The sequence below is a fragment of the Euwallacea fornicatus genome, chromosome 5, assembly GCF_040115645.1.
Source record: "Euwallacea fornicatus isolate EFF26 chromosome 5, ASM4011564v1, whole genome shotgun sequence".
Classification (NCBI taxonomy): Eukaryota; Metazoa; Arthropoda; class Insecta; order Coleoptera; family Curculionidae; genus Euwallacea; species Euwallacea fornicatus.
In genome coordinates this window covers 4,955,613-4,971,889 of record NC_089545.1, presented here as the reverse complement: position 1 = coordinate 4,971,889, position 16,277 = coordinate 4,955,613, and the positions used below count along the sequence as shown (strand labels likewise).

The following is a 16,277-nucleotide window of genomic DNA, read 5'->3' as shown; positions in this document are numbered from 1 at the left end:
TTAATCAATGTGAGGGTAATTAGAGGGAGCAACCACTTGCTTTGTCGGTGTTAATTCCGAGGGAGAATAGAATTTGATTTCACGTTGTCGCTGGTGCAATTTGACCTTTCTAGGCATACATGATGCTAAAAATGGTTATTGCTAAATCCAATTAAATAAAAGCTTATCGCCCTTAGAGTGAAATGTCGCAGTTGAAGACCTTGGTGGTTAATGATTGTAATCGTGCAACGCCATATGTGAGCATCTCGTATCGTTTTTGCGATGCGGTGTCGGCTCATTAAAAATCAAGCACGTTAGCACTCTCCAGACCGAAGAAAAACAAACATAAGCTAATTGCTCTTCGACTTTTTCAATCATTAATCGATGTCAACCAATTAATTACTATTATTATTTGCCATTAGTTTTCAGCCAACGAAGTTATCTTACCACCATTACCACTGCCATGGACGCAAATGACTAATAATTAGGAAAATAGAAGAGAAACCTTTTCAATAAAAGTTAAGGCTTCTTAAGAGCAAAAAATTATAATGCGGATATATAGGGTTGTCCAAAGAAAGCTGGCCAGAAGCCAGATCCCTAATTTTAAACGCCGCTCAGTAAATTAGCTAATTTTTGGATATTAGATTTTACCACCAAAATACGTCATTGTATTGCTAAGTTGAGCAGGCGAATTTTTTTATTGAAGTTTGCGAAAAGTTATTTTTTTCGTCTCCGTGGTTTTACGACATACATTAGCTGGCAGAAGCAAAATAACCGAAATTGGAAAATGGTTTTACCGATCCCTTAAATAAGTAGAGGATTGCGGCTACAAAAAGCGAAAAACGCAATTCGTAAAATAATAATTAAAAAAAAATTTTTTTTAAAGAAGTAATCGCAGATCTTCTGGATAATGTAGGGAATAATAGGAATAATGCTAGAAAAGTTCCTGAGTAAAAAAACATTAACTACTTGGAAAACCTGGGTAAATCCGAATTACCTTGTTTCCCTGTGACAACTTTCATAGTTCTGAAAGATGAATCAAAGTCAAATATAAATTAAAACTTTATTATTCAAATCTAGATAGAAAAGGGGCACCGACGCATCAAGCGCACTTACGCATGTACGAAAAGCGATTCTATCGTCACTCTGTACAAAAATGAGTAAGTTTTCCATCCATTCATTCCATATGTTGAGCTTGACTCATATTTCAGATCCAAATCGCGTTTTTCGCACGGTTTCTTCAATTATCTGCTTCATTTTATGGCTATTTATGCTCAATTTCATTCTCTATATGTGTGTAATGTTGAATTGCAACTGATTGAATGGTCGTGAAGCAGATTTGCTTCCAGTTGACCTACTTTGTGCATATTTTGCACTAAGATTTATTAATTAAGCCACAAATATTGTGGTCAGTATTGGGTCAGTAATTCTGGTTTACTGTTTCCTGAAAGAACTAAATCGGCTTAAAATTTTACATAATATTTGCTGCAAGGATAATATTTCTAATTAAATTTGTAAATCCATCCCTGCCTAGTAATTCTCCCAGTAAAGCCTGCATTCATGGGCAGAATTCTTGAAAAATTTCCTTGCCTTTTTGCTACATCCGCAAAGGTATAAATTACAATGTTGGCATACTTGGACCTGAACGTCAATAATGATGGCGATTAACGGATTGCAATCAAAGGAAGAGAGAAAAGATGATTGTTTCTGGGCGGATGATCATTTGAGATATTCTAAATGGAAAAAAACGCTTTCCGTAAACGGGAGAAGCTCGAAGATGGCTCGAAGTTGCATAAGGGTGAAAGAGTACATTACATACCGAGGTGGAAAACGTCTCATTCTTGGCAATTGACAGTAGCTATATCTGCTAATGCTAATGATGGCCGTGTGAAATTACCTTTCGCACGCCCACAGGCTCTTAAACGACGACCATGTTATAAGAGCCTTTTGCGCGTGCGAAAAGACAATTTATTGCGTTCGATATATGAAACTGTCTCGATCAATAGGGCTTAAGTGTGATTTGTATCGATTAATATCACAAGGCCAATTACGCATTATTTCGAAATATCATTTAAATGAAGAAGTCCGGACTTAGCTTAAATCCTAATCTGACTTAAAGATTTGCAACGCATTAAAAATATGTATTTTACGGTTGTTAAGAACCTCCTGCCATTTGACAGGTGCTGGACAAGAACAATTATTATCAAACGCAATAACAAAGCAGTGCGGTAGTCAATTAAATCAATATTAACTCCTAAGCCTGACGCAAACGTTGTTACGTCCGCTTATGGCATTTATCGCCGCTATCTCTGGAAAGATAAAAGTTGAATGTGTTTACATCCGAAACTATTACGAAAGTTGTGTGCATGTATCAGTACTACCTTAGGATATTTCCACTTTTCCCTGAATTGTTCTTTTGATCTCGAAATAATTTTTTTTTTATTGAGACTGTAGGATGTGAGCTGTGGATATTTTAGCAAATAGGTAAGAACCAATTTAATATTATTAATATACACTTGGAGCGTTACATATTCAGCTGGTTGAGTTATATTTGAAAATTCACGACTAACGATAAGAAACAGATATCTCTACAGGTTAATCCTTACTTCGGTAATATTATTAAAAATAAATAACTACAGGTTCAACCTTTGCTGTATCTATTTTAATCGCTCGGGTTAGGAAATTTAAAGATATACTATATGGTTGTATTATTTACGAAGATATTAAAGATACAAGGTCTTTACACGGTATAAGTGTTTGTTATTCTTTTTCAGACTACCTAACAAATAAGAATAACCAAATATTCTCTAATAGTAAAAGTCTTTGGCTATTCTCGCTGAAGTAACCTATCTTAACAGCACATCACCTTATGACGTTTGTGTGGCAGTACAACATTTATATTTTATTTCAAATTACTCCACAACTTTCTAGCAAATGTGTTATGATCTTCCATTTTTTCTGGCAGGCTCCAAAGACTTTAACATGGCCTCAGAACCAGACCAACCTGCAATCAAGAAAAATTGGGTTCAACGCTCTTTGACAGCAACCTTCCTAATCCTCTACTTCATAGGGATAACCTACATCGGCCTAACGCCAATATGGCTCACAAGCCTCGTCATTCAAATCAAATGCTTCCAGGAAATCATCACGATCGCCTATAACTACAAGAAACTTCCAGAAATACCCTTATTTAGAACCCTTAACTGGTACTTCCTGTTCGTGGCCAACTATTTCTTCTGCGGTGCCACTTTTGCCCAATACTTAAAGGTTTTTGCTGCAAAGTACCTTGTGGTTAACTTGCTCTTTAAATATCATAAGTTCCTGTCTTTTTGCTTGTATATGACAGGTATGATTTGGTTCTTAAGCTTGCTAAGGAGGAAGGTTATTAGGCAGCAATTTAGCCTCCTAGCTTGGGTCCATTTCTTGTGTATCATAATAGTGCTGCAAAGTTACATGATCATTCAGAACCTGTTCGAAGGGCTCGTATGGGTAGTAATTCCGGTAACTTTAGTGTTCGTGAACGACATTTTTGCATATATTTTTGGCCGATTCTATGGGAAAACTCCATTGATCAAGGTATCTCCGAAAAAAACCCTTGAAGGCTTCTTGGGAGGGGGATTGGGTGCTTTGACGTTAGGAATTCTCATATCCTGGGCGGTTTGTCATATTGACCATATGGTGTGCCCCACTAAATTTATTCCTGTGGAAGATTCCATTAAGATGACCACTGAGTGTACCAGGAGCTTCATTTTTCAACCAATCAGCTACAGCTTAGGGCTGTTCTCCGTAAACTATTATCCTTTTCTTTTTCATATTATCATCTTGACTCTCTTTGCCTCTCTAATAGCCCCTTTTGGCGGCTTTTGTGCGTCAGGGTTTAAAAGAGCTTTTAACACCAAAGACTTCGGCGATTTGATTCCTGGCCATGGCGGAATGATGGATAGGTTTGATTGTCAGTATTTAATGGCAACTTTTGTTAATGTTTATATTATAAGTTTTGTTAGAAATTACAGCGTTGAGAGGATTTTCGTTCGAGTGCTTTATTTAGAGGAAGACAACCAAGTAAAATTTTATAATTTGTTAAAGAACAGTTTGACGTCACAAGGAATTTTATAGGGTTTTGAACTGTATATTTAGATTGTCAGGGATATCAAATCGCACCTGTAATTGTTTGTATCCGACAATGTAATAAAGTAGTAAGAACGCATTAATTTTAATTTAAGAAATATTTTTAGAGAATTGCTAATAAAATATTTTAAATACTTTTAATTAATTTATTTAATGGAAATGTTAAAGAGTGGTACCGGCTATTTAGCACAGCTTGTCGTTCATCGTAAATCTTGGCCCTGATTTCATCCGTGCATGCTCACCACGACCGGCCGCAATAAAAATCGTGGTGATTTGTAAATATACGGGGTCCCGGAAAGGTCATGTTATAAATTCTAGGGGTTATAAAGAACGCTAACGTAACGCTAGTATCGCATATAAAAAAAAAACCTAGCGGCCTTTGTTACTAAGTAATTCGTTCTTAAAATAAGAATTTGACAGAAATATTGTTGCTGTAACTTTCAAATAATTGTCATGGTAACAACAAAAGTTGGACGGTTTCAATAGCTCATAGCCGAGCGTATTTTCATATGTCAACAGATGTTTCATGTGTCGTCCTTCTACAGGGGAAGTTAAAATTTCTCATTTAAGCATTCATTTTTTTTAGCGAGTTTGAGAGAATCAGTTTTTTTTCGTAGCTTGACTTTTTCACCATTTTTCTACAAGAAAGGTATACCTTGCCCTAATCGATATCTCGTACCGTTATTGAGAAAGTCGCATTTTATCATCAACGTGCACCATACACGTCAACAATTTTGAAATCAATTGAATTACGAGTTTATTATAAAAAATGGTATGTTTTACAGTTGAAGGTACCAAGAACGTTTAATATGAACACCTTGAGCTGCAACAGAAGAGCTTCGACATCACCTTCGGCATATCAGAAAATTAGATGCATATCTGCATACTCCTCGATGCTAAGCTTCAAGATATTATCGAAATACTTCATGTTGATGACATTGAATGTTGGCATGAACTTTTTTGATAACTTTACTTGTAATACATACCATTTTTTTTTATAATAAATTACTATTCAATTTGATTTTCAATTATTGGCCTGTATGGTGTATGTCGATAATAAAATCTGCTTTGCTCAAAAACGATACAAGATATCGATTAAAGTGAGCTATCATTTTTTGTAGGAAAATTACGAAAGAATCAAGCTATGAAAAAATATTGATGCCTTTCACTCACTAAAAAAATTAATGAGTCTAAATGAGAAATTTTGATTTCCCCTGTGTTTGGAAAGACATATGAAACCTCTGTTTACATATGAAAACCAACACGATCATGAGTCATTTAAACCGCCCAACTTTTTTGATTAAAAAAAACACTGATTTGTGTACGCTTTCAGTAGATTCTAAAAATCATGTGTTCACCATGTATCATATATTTCACTGAATTACCCTGCACTGGGTAAGCTAGCGGTTGCTATGCTTAGTTACGACATGGGTTGGCACAAAACCTTACATTTACCCTTGTCCATGAACCAACGGTGAATGTTTAACGAATTTATTCGTTTTCATCGTTCGTTACACTAACCCATGGGAAAATGAAAATTTAGTTTACTTAACTAGTAATAAATACAAAATAAATACTTGAGGTTCATCGAACTTTCATTGATTCAACCTTGTGCGCAAACTTCCCATACACCATTGACTTCTTCAACTGGTATCTGCAGGAGGTAAAAAGAAAGCTCAAGCTTTGATCATCGACTGCTTGATATCTGAGTCATTTCAAACAATATCCGCTAATAACATCGCTAATCCCGAGCTAATTAGCTTCAGGTAGGATTCCTGCAGGCCGATCGGCTAATTTTCAGTGTTGGATGTTGGTATATGATCGAGCCATAAGGTCTCACGTATGGAGACAGCTCTTTGCACCATTCAACTTCGAAGCATTTTATATTTTATGAGGTAACTATCTGGTGAGCTCTCGAAATAGAAATGTAGCAATTTTCTGCTGAAATTAGTTATTGAATTAAAAAAAAAACGAAAATAGCTTGGTTATGCAGCTGAGCCTCTAGAAAACGGAACTCAAGAGACCCGATCACTAATTTGACCATAATCGAGACCACGAGTATTACCCCGATTGAATTCCGATGTTGGAGAGACATTTGCGCGAGTTTTTCACCGATTACTAATCGGTTATTTATTGGTCATGAATTCCGCACGCCACTGAATTATTTATGGTCTCAGCGGCAGTCTAAGCAATTTTATTCTCGGGGAGAAATTCAATGAGGATTTCGTGGGAATTTCCATAATCGCAAATATAGTATGGATCTAGTATGGATCGAATATAAGGAATCCCCGTTCTTCAATGTTAAGCAACAATTGTAACCATAACAAAATTTATGTCGTTAAATTTCATTTCAAAAGTTCACAATCAACAGGGAACACTCTATTGCACCTGAACGGACGCGGTTCACCAAGACTACCGTGAGTGTGGGCGGTAAGAAAATATTAGAGAGATAGAAATTATCTAATGTAATAAATGATCCAATAACAACCACATTTACGAACTAATTGTAATGTACGAAATACAAAGATGTAAATTATGTGAAACGCTCCGAAAATTCCTCGTCTAAATCGCTGAGGACTGAAAGACCAAGACGGAAACTTCAGTCATTCCTCAGCGATTAAGGCGAGGAATTTTCAGGGTCTCTCAGAGTTTGGCACATCATGATTTCTTTTAACCTGGACTGGACAACAACATGGCGCAACCAGTTAAGAAATGCGGCAAGTGTGCTCAAACTCCCTTCGAACCGTTAAAAGTTCCTGTTTGCCCCTGGACCAAGAAGTCTCGGCCCCTTGCCTAAAAAGGATTTGCCCTAAGTCACGACCTGAGACCAAGAACTCTTGGTCAAGAGTATTCTTTGGAAGAAAAATTGGAACTCCATTGAATTTAGTCGATCCTACTCATTCGGCTAACACATTGTTCGATCAAACCCAGACTGCTATGAAGATCCAGCTCCATTCAAATCGTGGTACTTGAAAATGTCGTTTTCAAGTTGAGGATTAAGTAACAAGCTAACTGCAGAATAGCGAACGTGTCAAGGGCGAATCTCCATACGAACAGATTCCGGTAAGAAATGATGTTCATCGCCTGCATTCAACCAAATCTAGAAGAGTCACGTTAACACTGAAACACCAATCCGTAGATCTATTTAGTTTCTGCGAAACATTGCTGGATCGTCATCAGCCGGTGAATCATTTAAAATGACGAAATTTACATAAAACTTGGATAAATCACTTAGAATTCTTTAATTGTCGAAACAACTTTTGTGAGAGCCCCTTCAGGTACACGAGGAACGCAAGTGCGGTATTGAAAATGAAGGAAATATCTAATGTAGAATCGACAAAGAGAAGAATTGTGATCTTTCTTAAAGACTTTTTAATAGATACATTCACCTTAATGGTCTAGCTTTTTCAGGTTCTATCTGTATGATATACCAAAACTCAACTTATCTACCTATGAATACAAAAAGGGCAACACCGATTACCCTGTATATTGGTAGCAGTTACACGATCTCATCTCCTAATCAAACTTAATTGCTTTCGGGTCATAAGATTTCATAAGAAATACTAATTGACTCTTCCTGTGACTTACATACGTATATACAGGGTGTCCCACAAGTGTTTCATTATATTTCAGTGGGTAATAGTACATTGAAAAATAATATGACTCCCTATATAAACCATATTCCAATAATGCTTCATTAAGAAGATACAGGGTGTTAAACTTTACTTAAAAAATCTAACTTTTATTGATATATTCAAAACCGTTTGAGATATGTAAGTGAAATTTGGCATGTTTTGAGAGTTAATGTAGACGCATTTATTTATGCAAAAGGGCTATTTTTCGTTTCGCTAGTGACGTGCGTGCGGACACCTCTCAGCACATTTTTAAAGAAAAACATAGTGCGCCACTGCTTTTTATCAAAATAAAAATTATTTTTAGAAGTTTAATTTCATTTAGAAGAAAAATTCTCACTTGATTCTTTTTCGTCCGACGTATCGTTTGCCAGTAAAAAATTGAATACCGTCTATATGCACGATATTCTCTAAATGGTTTTAATAATATTAAGTTTGTTTTAAATATTATTAATTTGCTATAACATTATAGAAATTGTTCAAATTGGTGGCCATTTTGTTCAATACATAATTGAGTTCGCCCGTTCATTGATACTCTCATACGTTGAAATATTCCAGGTGTGTTTTAAGTTTAACACCCTGTATCTTCTTAATGAAGCATTATTGGAATATGGTTTATATAGGGAGTCATATTATTTTGCAATGTACTATTACCCTCTGAAATATAATGAAACACTTGTGGGATACCCTGTATATGGTATATAAACAGGGTGTTACAAACCCCGTAGGCCAATCCGTTAATCACAGATTCTCTGAGGAAATATAATGGGACTTTTGTTGTCCTATTTTTCATTTTGAAGTCTCGTGCTTGCTATACAGGGTGCCAAAGTTGTAACTTTTAAAACGTTTTAATTTGATAACTCACGTATTTTTCGAAGAATGAATTCCATATTTTGGTAAACGTGTTTGGCTTAAGAACCCTGTATAGTACGAAAAAAAAAGAAGTTTTATGTTAATTGCAAGATAACAAAACTAAGGGGGTTAAGGCAAATTTCGTAACTGAACTTGATTGGTTTTACGCTAATGGCTTCCAATCAAGATTTATTTTTCACAATTTTCTGCTCTTATAAAATTTTTATATAGTTCTTTATTTGAGAGTAAAGTTGAAATTAATGCTCGTCTGCTTGTAAAAAGAGATTTTTATAAAATATTCGAAAGATATTTCACTGCAAACGATAAAATTGATAAAACTAGATTTGCATTTAAACGAAATATTTTTATTATATGGTATGCACATATACTTATATATATATGTATATAAATATATATGTATATATGCATACCAGAAGGTTTAATTTGTAGTTTCTTCTAGACATATTTAGCACTCTGGACTAACTAGAAATTCTTAAGTTATAGCTATGCGATTTCATGTAATTTTCAGTCGATAAAGTTGTTCCTGCTGTTTGCAGTATGTGTTATGTATCCTCATGATAACATGTTCTCCAACATTCGAACAAGGTTTGCGGGTATTGCTTTAGTAGCAATAAATTTGTTATATGAGAGTAAATTAAATCGGTGCATACAGGACATCAAGAGTGGTCTAAGTTGACTCATATAATAATTAATTGTCCAGAAGCACTCCATGCGGAAGGGTATGGCCTTTCGTTTAACTGGGCCGAATACGAAATTATCATAGACAGATTAATCTAAAAAAAAACTTAATGAACAAATTAGAAATCTTGAAAAATCTAGAGAAGTTCCAAAGGAATTAGTGGAAGAAGAGCGTGACTCAGAAACAAATATTTCCTCATTTTAGTCGAGAATAGAAAACTGAGATGAGCAGGACAGGACGGAACCTATTCGACACATTGGAAAGAAACATAAAGTAAGCACAGATTGGAACGCATGACAACTTCGAAAAGAGTAATAAAAGGGAAAAAACTAGTGCGCCTTTCTTTCTCATATCGCCATAAACTTTTATTCTGTTTCTTCAGCAGGAATAACTGCTTACAAAGATTGAACACCCGACAAGAAAAAGGAGTTTTAATGTTTCTGCAGATATTGAAACACAGCAGGAAAATTTGAAGAGTAACCGTAGTCATTTTGCATTTTCTGATGATTAACTCCGGTAGGTTGAGGAGGCTCTGGTAGGGTTGAACAAAAATTTTAATGTTTACTGTTTGAAAAAAGTGCCTACAGGAAATAATTCATTATTGACTCTCGACAACACACTCACAAACTCTAAGATCACAGAGATACTTGGGATATGGGATACGGAGAAAATTATTGCAATCGTTCCTCGGCAATTTCGTTGGTTGCGTTCCTCAACACATTCTTGTGAGATGATTTAATTCGCATGAAGCTGTATACATTCTGGGTGGCAGACTAAAAAGCGTCAGTATGGGGCGGGCCGGCCGCGTAGGCCTATAATCATCAAACCGGCCCTTTAGCCAGGTATAGCCCGCACAGATTCTCCTATTTCCTCGCAAATTGCACTGAATGCAGGGGCAATTAAAACAGCATCGGATTTAAAATTGAGTAATCCAAAACATATCCAATATACAGGGTCGGCCAATGAAAATAAAACAAGGCCGATTGCTGGTATTTAACGGTTGTAAAAAAAATTGCTGGGACCCATCGATGTTTGTTTAGGGGAGGGAAGTCTTTTGCTCATATTTTCAACTTTTCCACTTCCACTCCTTGAAAGGTTAAGATGCGCCACTTAAATCTTGAATAGGATTACGGTTCAAGTGATAATTTATTTTAAAAGTCATCGAATTCTCTTTTCGAGGCTTTCGAGTTATCTGAATTTCATGTAGTAGTTTTCAACAAAACACGTTTTAAATGGTACGCTGGCCAACGTTGAAGAAGTAATAATGCCTTTTCAATACGTAACGTACATTTTTTTTAAATTATATTTTTTGTTGATTTTGAAAAAGTGAAACTGTAAACAAGCCACTGAAAATTTATAATAATTTCACAACTTTAACGCGTAAAATAAACTTTTCTTTTAAACATATCAAAATAGGCTATAGGTACATTTCATTAAGTGATAAGGAAAATCGACATTAAATACTTCCTTGCTGCGAATTGGTTCAAGTGGGATAAAAAAACGCATTACACACTTCTTACCTAAAAATCACGCTAATTGCAAAGACGACAAAAACGTCACTTTCTTTTGTTGACCGATTTTTTACAAATGCGTTTGCTCGAAAACTACTGCAGGAAATTCAAAGGACTTGGAAGCGTTGAAAAAAGAATTCGATGACTTTTAAAGTGAGGTATCACTCGACTTCTAATTCCATTTAAGATTTAAGTGCTGTATCTTACCGTCCCGAGAGACTGGCAAAGTTGAAAATATGCACAAAATTTTACCTCCTTCCCAAATAAAAATTGACGGATTTCAGCGATTTTTTTTTCAAGCGATAAATATGAGAAATCGGCCTTGTTTCGTTTTCATTAACCCACCCTGTAAATATGTTTCCTATAGACGATCGGTAAAGTGCTTTTACGGCATTTATTCGCGAGCTGAAATTACCAGCTTATCGCACGTTATCTCCCAACGACGAAATAACGAACGAAGCGAAGTGATGTTCAGTCAGGGATTGAGTGCGGTAAAAACACGTTCGCACGTGTTAGGTATAATATTTTTCGCACGACTCCCTACGAAAGCAACAATAACCAAAGTAAGTATTAGTCGCGAAAATAAATTATGTTACAAGTGTTTGTTAAAAAAAAGTGGCTGATGGAACGTGTATGTGTTAATTTTAGGGTTATTGTTATTTTAGGGTTTATGACAACACCTCTACACGAGCATGTGGGTTGCTTGGTCCTACCACACGCATGTCAATAGCTACAAAGATTTTTGACATCGACACTTCGCGTGCGTTCTGCGGGACCATTTTGCCTTGCGTGCGCTTCGTCGTAAAGTGCTATTTTTAGCTTGCAATCGCGGGAGGGAATGCCGCTTTACGGCATTGCTTTAAAAAATTTTATCCCACGTCAAATGTAGCGGCGTGCTTCAGTGTAAATAATATTTGTCGGCGAAAACACAAATTCGCGGCTCTAGCTTCATACATATCAGTGTGGCGATATTTTGCAACTTTTTTAACTTGTCTAACAAATATATATATATTTATATGCGTACGACTCAGTGCTTTTACGTCATGCTGATCGCATCATCCATTTTCTTAACTATCCAATCTAATCAAGGAATGAACCTCTGATCATTTGTTGTCGACCGCGCAGTCGATAGCGCAGATCCAACGCAATGTACCACGCGTTGCTGGATCTGCGCTAGGCCGACAACAAACGTAAATTTTGGAAATTTTGAATGTTGCGAAACACCTTTTTCGAGGGTAAAGCGCCTGTAGCATTCTTGATTTCATAAGTTTACTCGCATTTTACATGAACCATATTTTAATAAAAACAAACTCGAAATCCGGGCATCCAAACAATTCAACACGGGCACATAATCGGCCTTTTCCCCGGACGCATCTCTCAAGAATGTCGGGAATTCCCCGCTTCTCGTCGGAATGCCGTAACGAACTAATTTAATTTTTGTGATATTGCGCCTGAATATTTCACTCGACGGTTTATATCTTTCGGAAACATCGACAACGCGCCGTTTCCCCATTTAAAATGCTCTCTTAAAATGCCCGGAATTCTTTCAGATTATGAAAAGTGATGATATAAAAATGATCTACCGGGTCTAGACTTGATGATTATATCGATTGTCAATGGTTCCATTGCGGACTGGTACTACAACTTTGATTTATTCTGGATTAACAACTGAACTAATTTGCACGTGGATGTAAATCCTTTAAACCATAATGAAATTATCGATTATATCTCTAAAAGTATTCAAATTCTAACGTCAAATTAGTAAGGAAGCATTTCCTACTTAGTTTCTGTCATTATCATTATCGTTGTTGAAGACGTGCCCAGCTTGTTTACCTGGGATCTAAAAAAATGGATTGTTGCGTAAATTTTTGACATAGTGAGGTTAAAATTTCAGAACTTGTCTATTGAAATTTGACATTTGTGAGATTTCTAACCTCATTTGTACGTCAAAATCGGCTACTCCCGCTGGCATTCATACAGGGACAAAAAAATTGACCGTCCAATTTTTAATAGGTTAGAATGGCATTGTAAGTCCAATCGTTACCCTCAATGAGCCTCTAACAGTGGAGATTGAAATTCTCCACTCATTGCGTTAGCTCGTTACATTCGTTTGGTTGATGGAGTTGTAACCAAGCGGGAATATTTGAACAGATGTGTTTGATGGAGTCGTTCATCTTGGGGCGAATACGATTTAATCTCTTCCGGACGATCATTTAGATAAAGTTACAGGGCCAACTTTACATTAATTTAATTTAGGGTCGTTGTTCTTAGGCGTTGCATAAGTATAAGTTCGCTTTATTTTATACTACAATAGGTGGAGAGAAATCCTTCGCTAAGAAATAATTTTTTCGATATGGTTTTCGTTGTTATTGGATCGATGAATTATCTCAGGACATGCCCTTTGGACGTAAAAACAAGTTCTTCAAGTATATCGGGGTCCGAAACAGACAGTTCCCCTCTGGTTTTGCTGTGCAGTCTGGAGAGGAAGGGGGGCTATTGTTACTTATGGTGCCATTGTTTGGTGACCCTCTGTAATATGCAGCAATGTGAAGTAAGCTCCAACCCCCAAGGATACCGAATACGACCGAGGAAAATAGTTTTGTCTAGTTTTGTAGGGAGAAAAGGTCACCTTATTCAGGAGGCTGTCGCAGAACGATCTAGAAACAGTGGACACAGCATTGTGTTTTCTAGTCCTGTCCGCCCTTTTTGGCAAATTAGGCATTATGTCACATTTTACATATTCGCATAATGCCGAAAGTTGCTTGTTACCTTCAATCGTCTAAACTCGTTGTTGCGTCCACTATGTTCTATGTGAGTTTGATATTTTGTAAACTGGAATTTTCTCCCAAAAAAGGCACAAAGGAACAAGGCAAAATTAACAAAAATCATGTTTTGATAGTGGAGGCGCCGTTCTTGGAGATTGGTGTGGAGGAGATATGCGCGAAATCAGTATTGCAGTTCAAATAGATCGCGGCACTCTCTTTGATCTGACCGCAACAATAAGATCCGCCCCATGCGAGCATCGAAAAACTGAAGCGCTTAGTGGCCTTTGTGAGGATCCCCAATGCCACGATGGCCCCAAAAACCTGAGGACAATCGTCTAACCCAGTTTTTTGGCCGCCAATGTTTCACACTCACCAACAATGTCTGAAGGGAATTAATGAGAGTTCTGAATTTAGATTATAGTCATCCGATGATGAAATGCCGAGACACAAACAAGTGCAACACCTGGAAGAGCGATCCCTTTTCGCACTGCAAGATGGAGAACTTACCCTCTGGTAGCTCCACAGCCTTTAGGTGTGGTGAGGTGTAATGATCCGAGTGATATTTTTGAGCTCCGTGAGTCCATGAAGTGAAAGGGAGTTGTTATACTTACATAATTGGGTTGCAAAGTGTGTGGATTGTCTAGATTCATTAAAATGGTGACGCTGATACGAAAACTGATAGATTGAAAGTCGTTTGGACATAGTCGGGAAAAAGGGCAGAAAAACTATACAATTGTGGACGTCTAGTGGTCCTCTACTTACACGACGTTTAAGTGCTAAAAACTACATTGATTTTTTGTTAATGCTCTATAGTTTAAAACAAAAACGTTTCTGAAGGCATTGTGTCCGCTTCTAGGTACAGTAATTATTTCAACTAAAACGAAAAATGCATACTTAAGTGAACTTAGGGTCACCATTTTTAATCCTGTCATAATGTCAATAAACTTTTCTTATTTATTAAACTCATTTGAAATAATTATCGTGTATAAAGACCACCCAATTTTGACTGGTTCACCACTTCCCAGGGGGCATGTTCGGACATCTTCATAGGCCGAGGACATAAATTTTGGATCAGAAATAAAAATCGTACCTTGCCGCAGGCGTTGTTGCCAAACTATTGTTGTTTCAATCTCAATCAATAAACATCGATATGATGCAATAAAAATTGGAGTTAATAATTTTCTCAATTGTGCATTTGTTTAACTATAAAGTTCTCTTTAATATAATGACGTGAGGATGTTCGTTCGTTTAAACCAACGTGCGCCTCGATGTCGACACAAAGAACATTCTACGGGTATGTTTTGGCGGTATCGGCAATCATGCCGACCAACTGGCACTTTATATTGATTAAATCGGTCGAAATTCAGACCCACGGTCACATTATGTTTATGAACATTAACGGTCGACTTTTTAATAACTTCATATTATACAACAGTTAAATCAACACGGACCTTTTAAAAGCTCTTAATATGCGTTCGCGTGACAAGCATTCACAACTAAAAGAAAGTTGGAATTGTTACGTGGGTGGTCTCAGAGATTTTTTTAATACGGTATGATGTTACTTGTTTTTGGAAGAGTCGAACAACAGCATCTTAGATAAATTCACTTTTTTACTGGCGAGCACCCAAACTCGGACTTAACTGGCAGGTCCCATGATGCCTCAGGAACAAATTCTTTCATTTAGTAGCGGTTGCTCATATGGACCGATACCAATGGCAAAGAAAACAGATGTATTGAATTTTCATAAGAAAAAACTTTTGCCAACAAAGCGACAGATTTCTTAATCAAAACCTGTACCAAACTAGTAAAAGTATTACCTTGGTTTTTTCACTCAGTTGATGAACGGGGCGGGTCACCACTAAAGTTGTTCTAGTTCCGCAGAGACAGGTTACAACTTAAATAATTTCAAATTTCTATATTATTTCTTATTTCTTGAGCAGGGATCAAAACTGGAAAAAACATGTATGAAACCCTTTATTAGCTGTTTTGTGTAACTCGTGTTGTATTACGAGACTTCGGTTTCTGTAACACTTTCCTGACTGATAATATAAGTAATAATATAAATATAGCCAAAAAAACACAATTATAGGAACTCTCCCGAAGTAACGCCTAACGGAGGCTCCGATGGGGATTCGGGGTGAAGACAGGGAAGGGGTTTAGCTTGTCGGTATCCCGAAAGATACCAACCCGGCGTTATGAGGACAAACAAGGTTCGCTTAGTATCACGCTCACATATCTGGTTACAAGTTTTCTAATCTTCTAGAAAAAGTCCAGGAGATATTCTGTTTTTTTTACTTTGTCATAGCAAAGAAACGTGCTAAATTTGATTGAAGTTCAAAAATGAAAGAATAACTGGGAATTTCCCTTAGGGCCTTAAGCTTTAAATGCATTCTGACAATTACACTTAAATAAAATGTTGACTGATATAGGCCGAAGCAAAAATTATCTAGAAAAGATAAACGTAAAGATCGAGAACCAAGTGATTCCTTTTTCACCCTGTAATTTTAAAAGTTTGATGATTTTTAGGCTGATTTTCCACTATGGAAGCAATAATTTACTTAGCTTTACCAACGTGCCCATTGTCACTGGACCATCACCTGTTATCTTCTAGGACATATTGTTAATAACAAGCACGAGGTATGATTAAAACAGACTCGTGAGGTAATGTAAAAAAAGTTTTTTTCGAAGATATCGAGGGAAGACAGTTTAT

General features: G+C 36.5%; 1 protein-coding gene across 1 annotated transcript; it reads left to right on the top strand.

Moving 5' to 3' along the window:
- The first annotated feature begins 2,335 nt into the window (after positions 1–2,335).
- LOC136339203 (phosphatidate cytidylyltransferase, photoreceptor-specific-like) lies at positions 2,336–4,243 on the top strand. The gene is made up of 2 exons (XM_066282251.1): positions 2,336–2,463; positions 2,945–4,243. The coding sequence occupies exon 2, from the start codon at positions 2,962–2,964 to the stop codon at positions 4,093–4,095; it is 1,134 nt and encodes a 377-aa protein (XP_066138348.1). The 5' UTR covers positions 2,336–2,463; positions 2,945–2,961; the 3' UTR covers positions 4,096–4,243.
- The last annotated feature ends 12,034 nt before the right edge of the window (positions 4,244–16,277 follow it).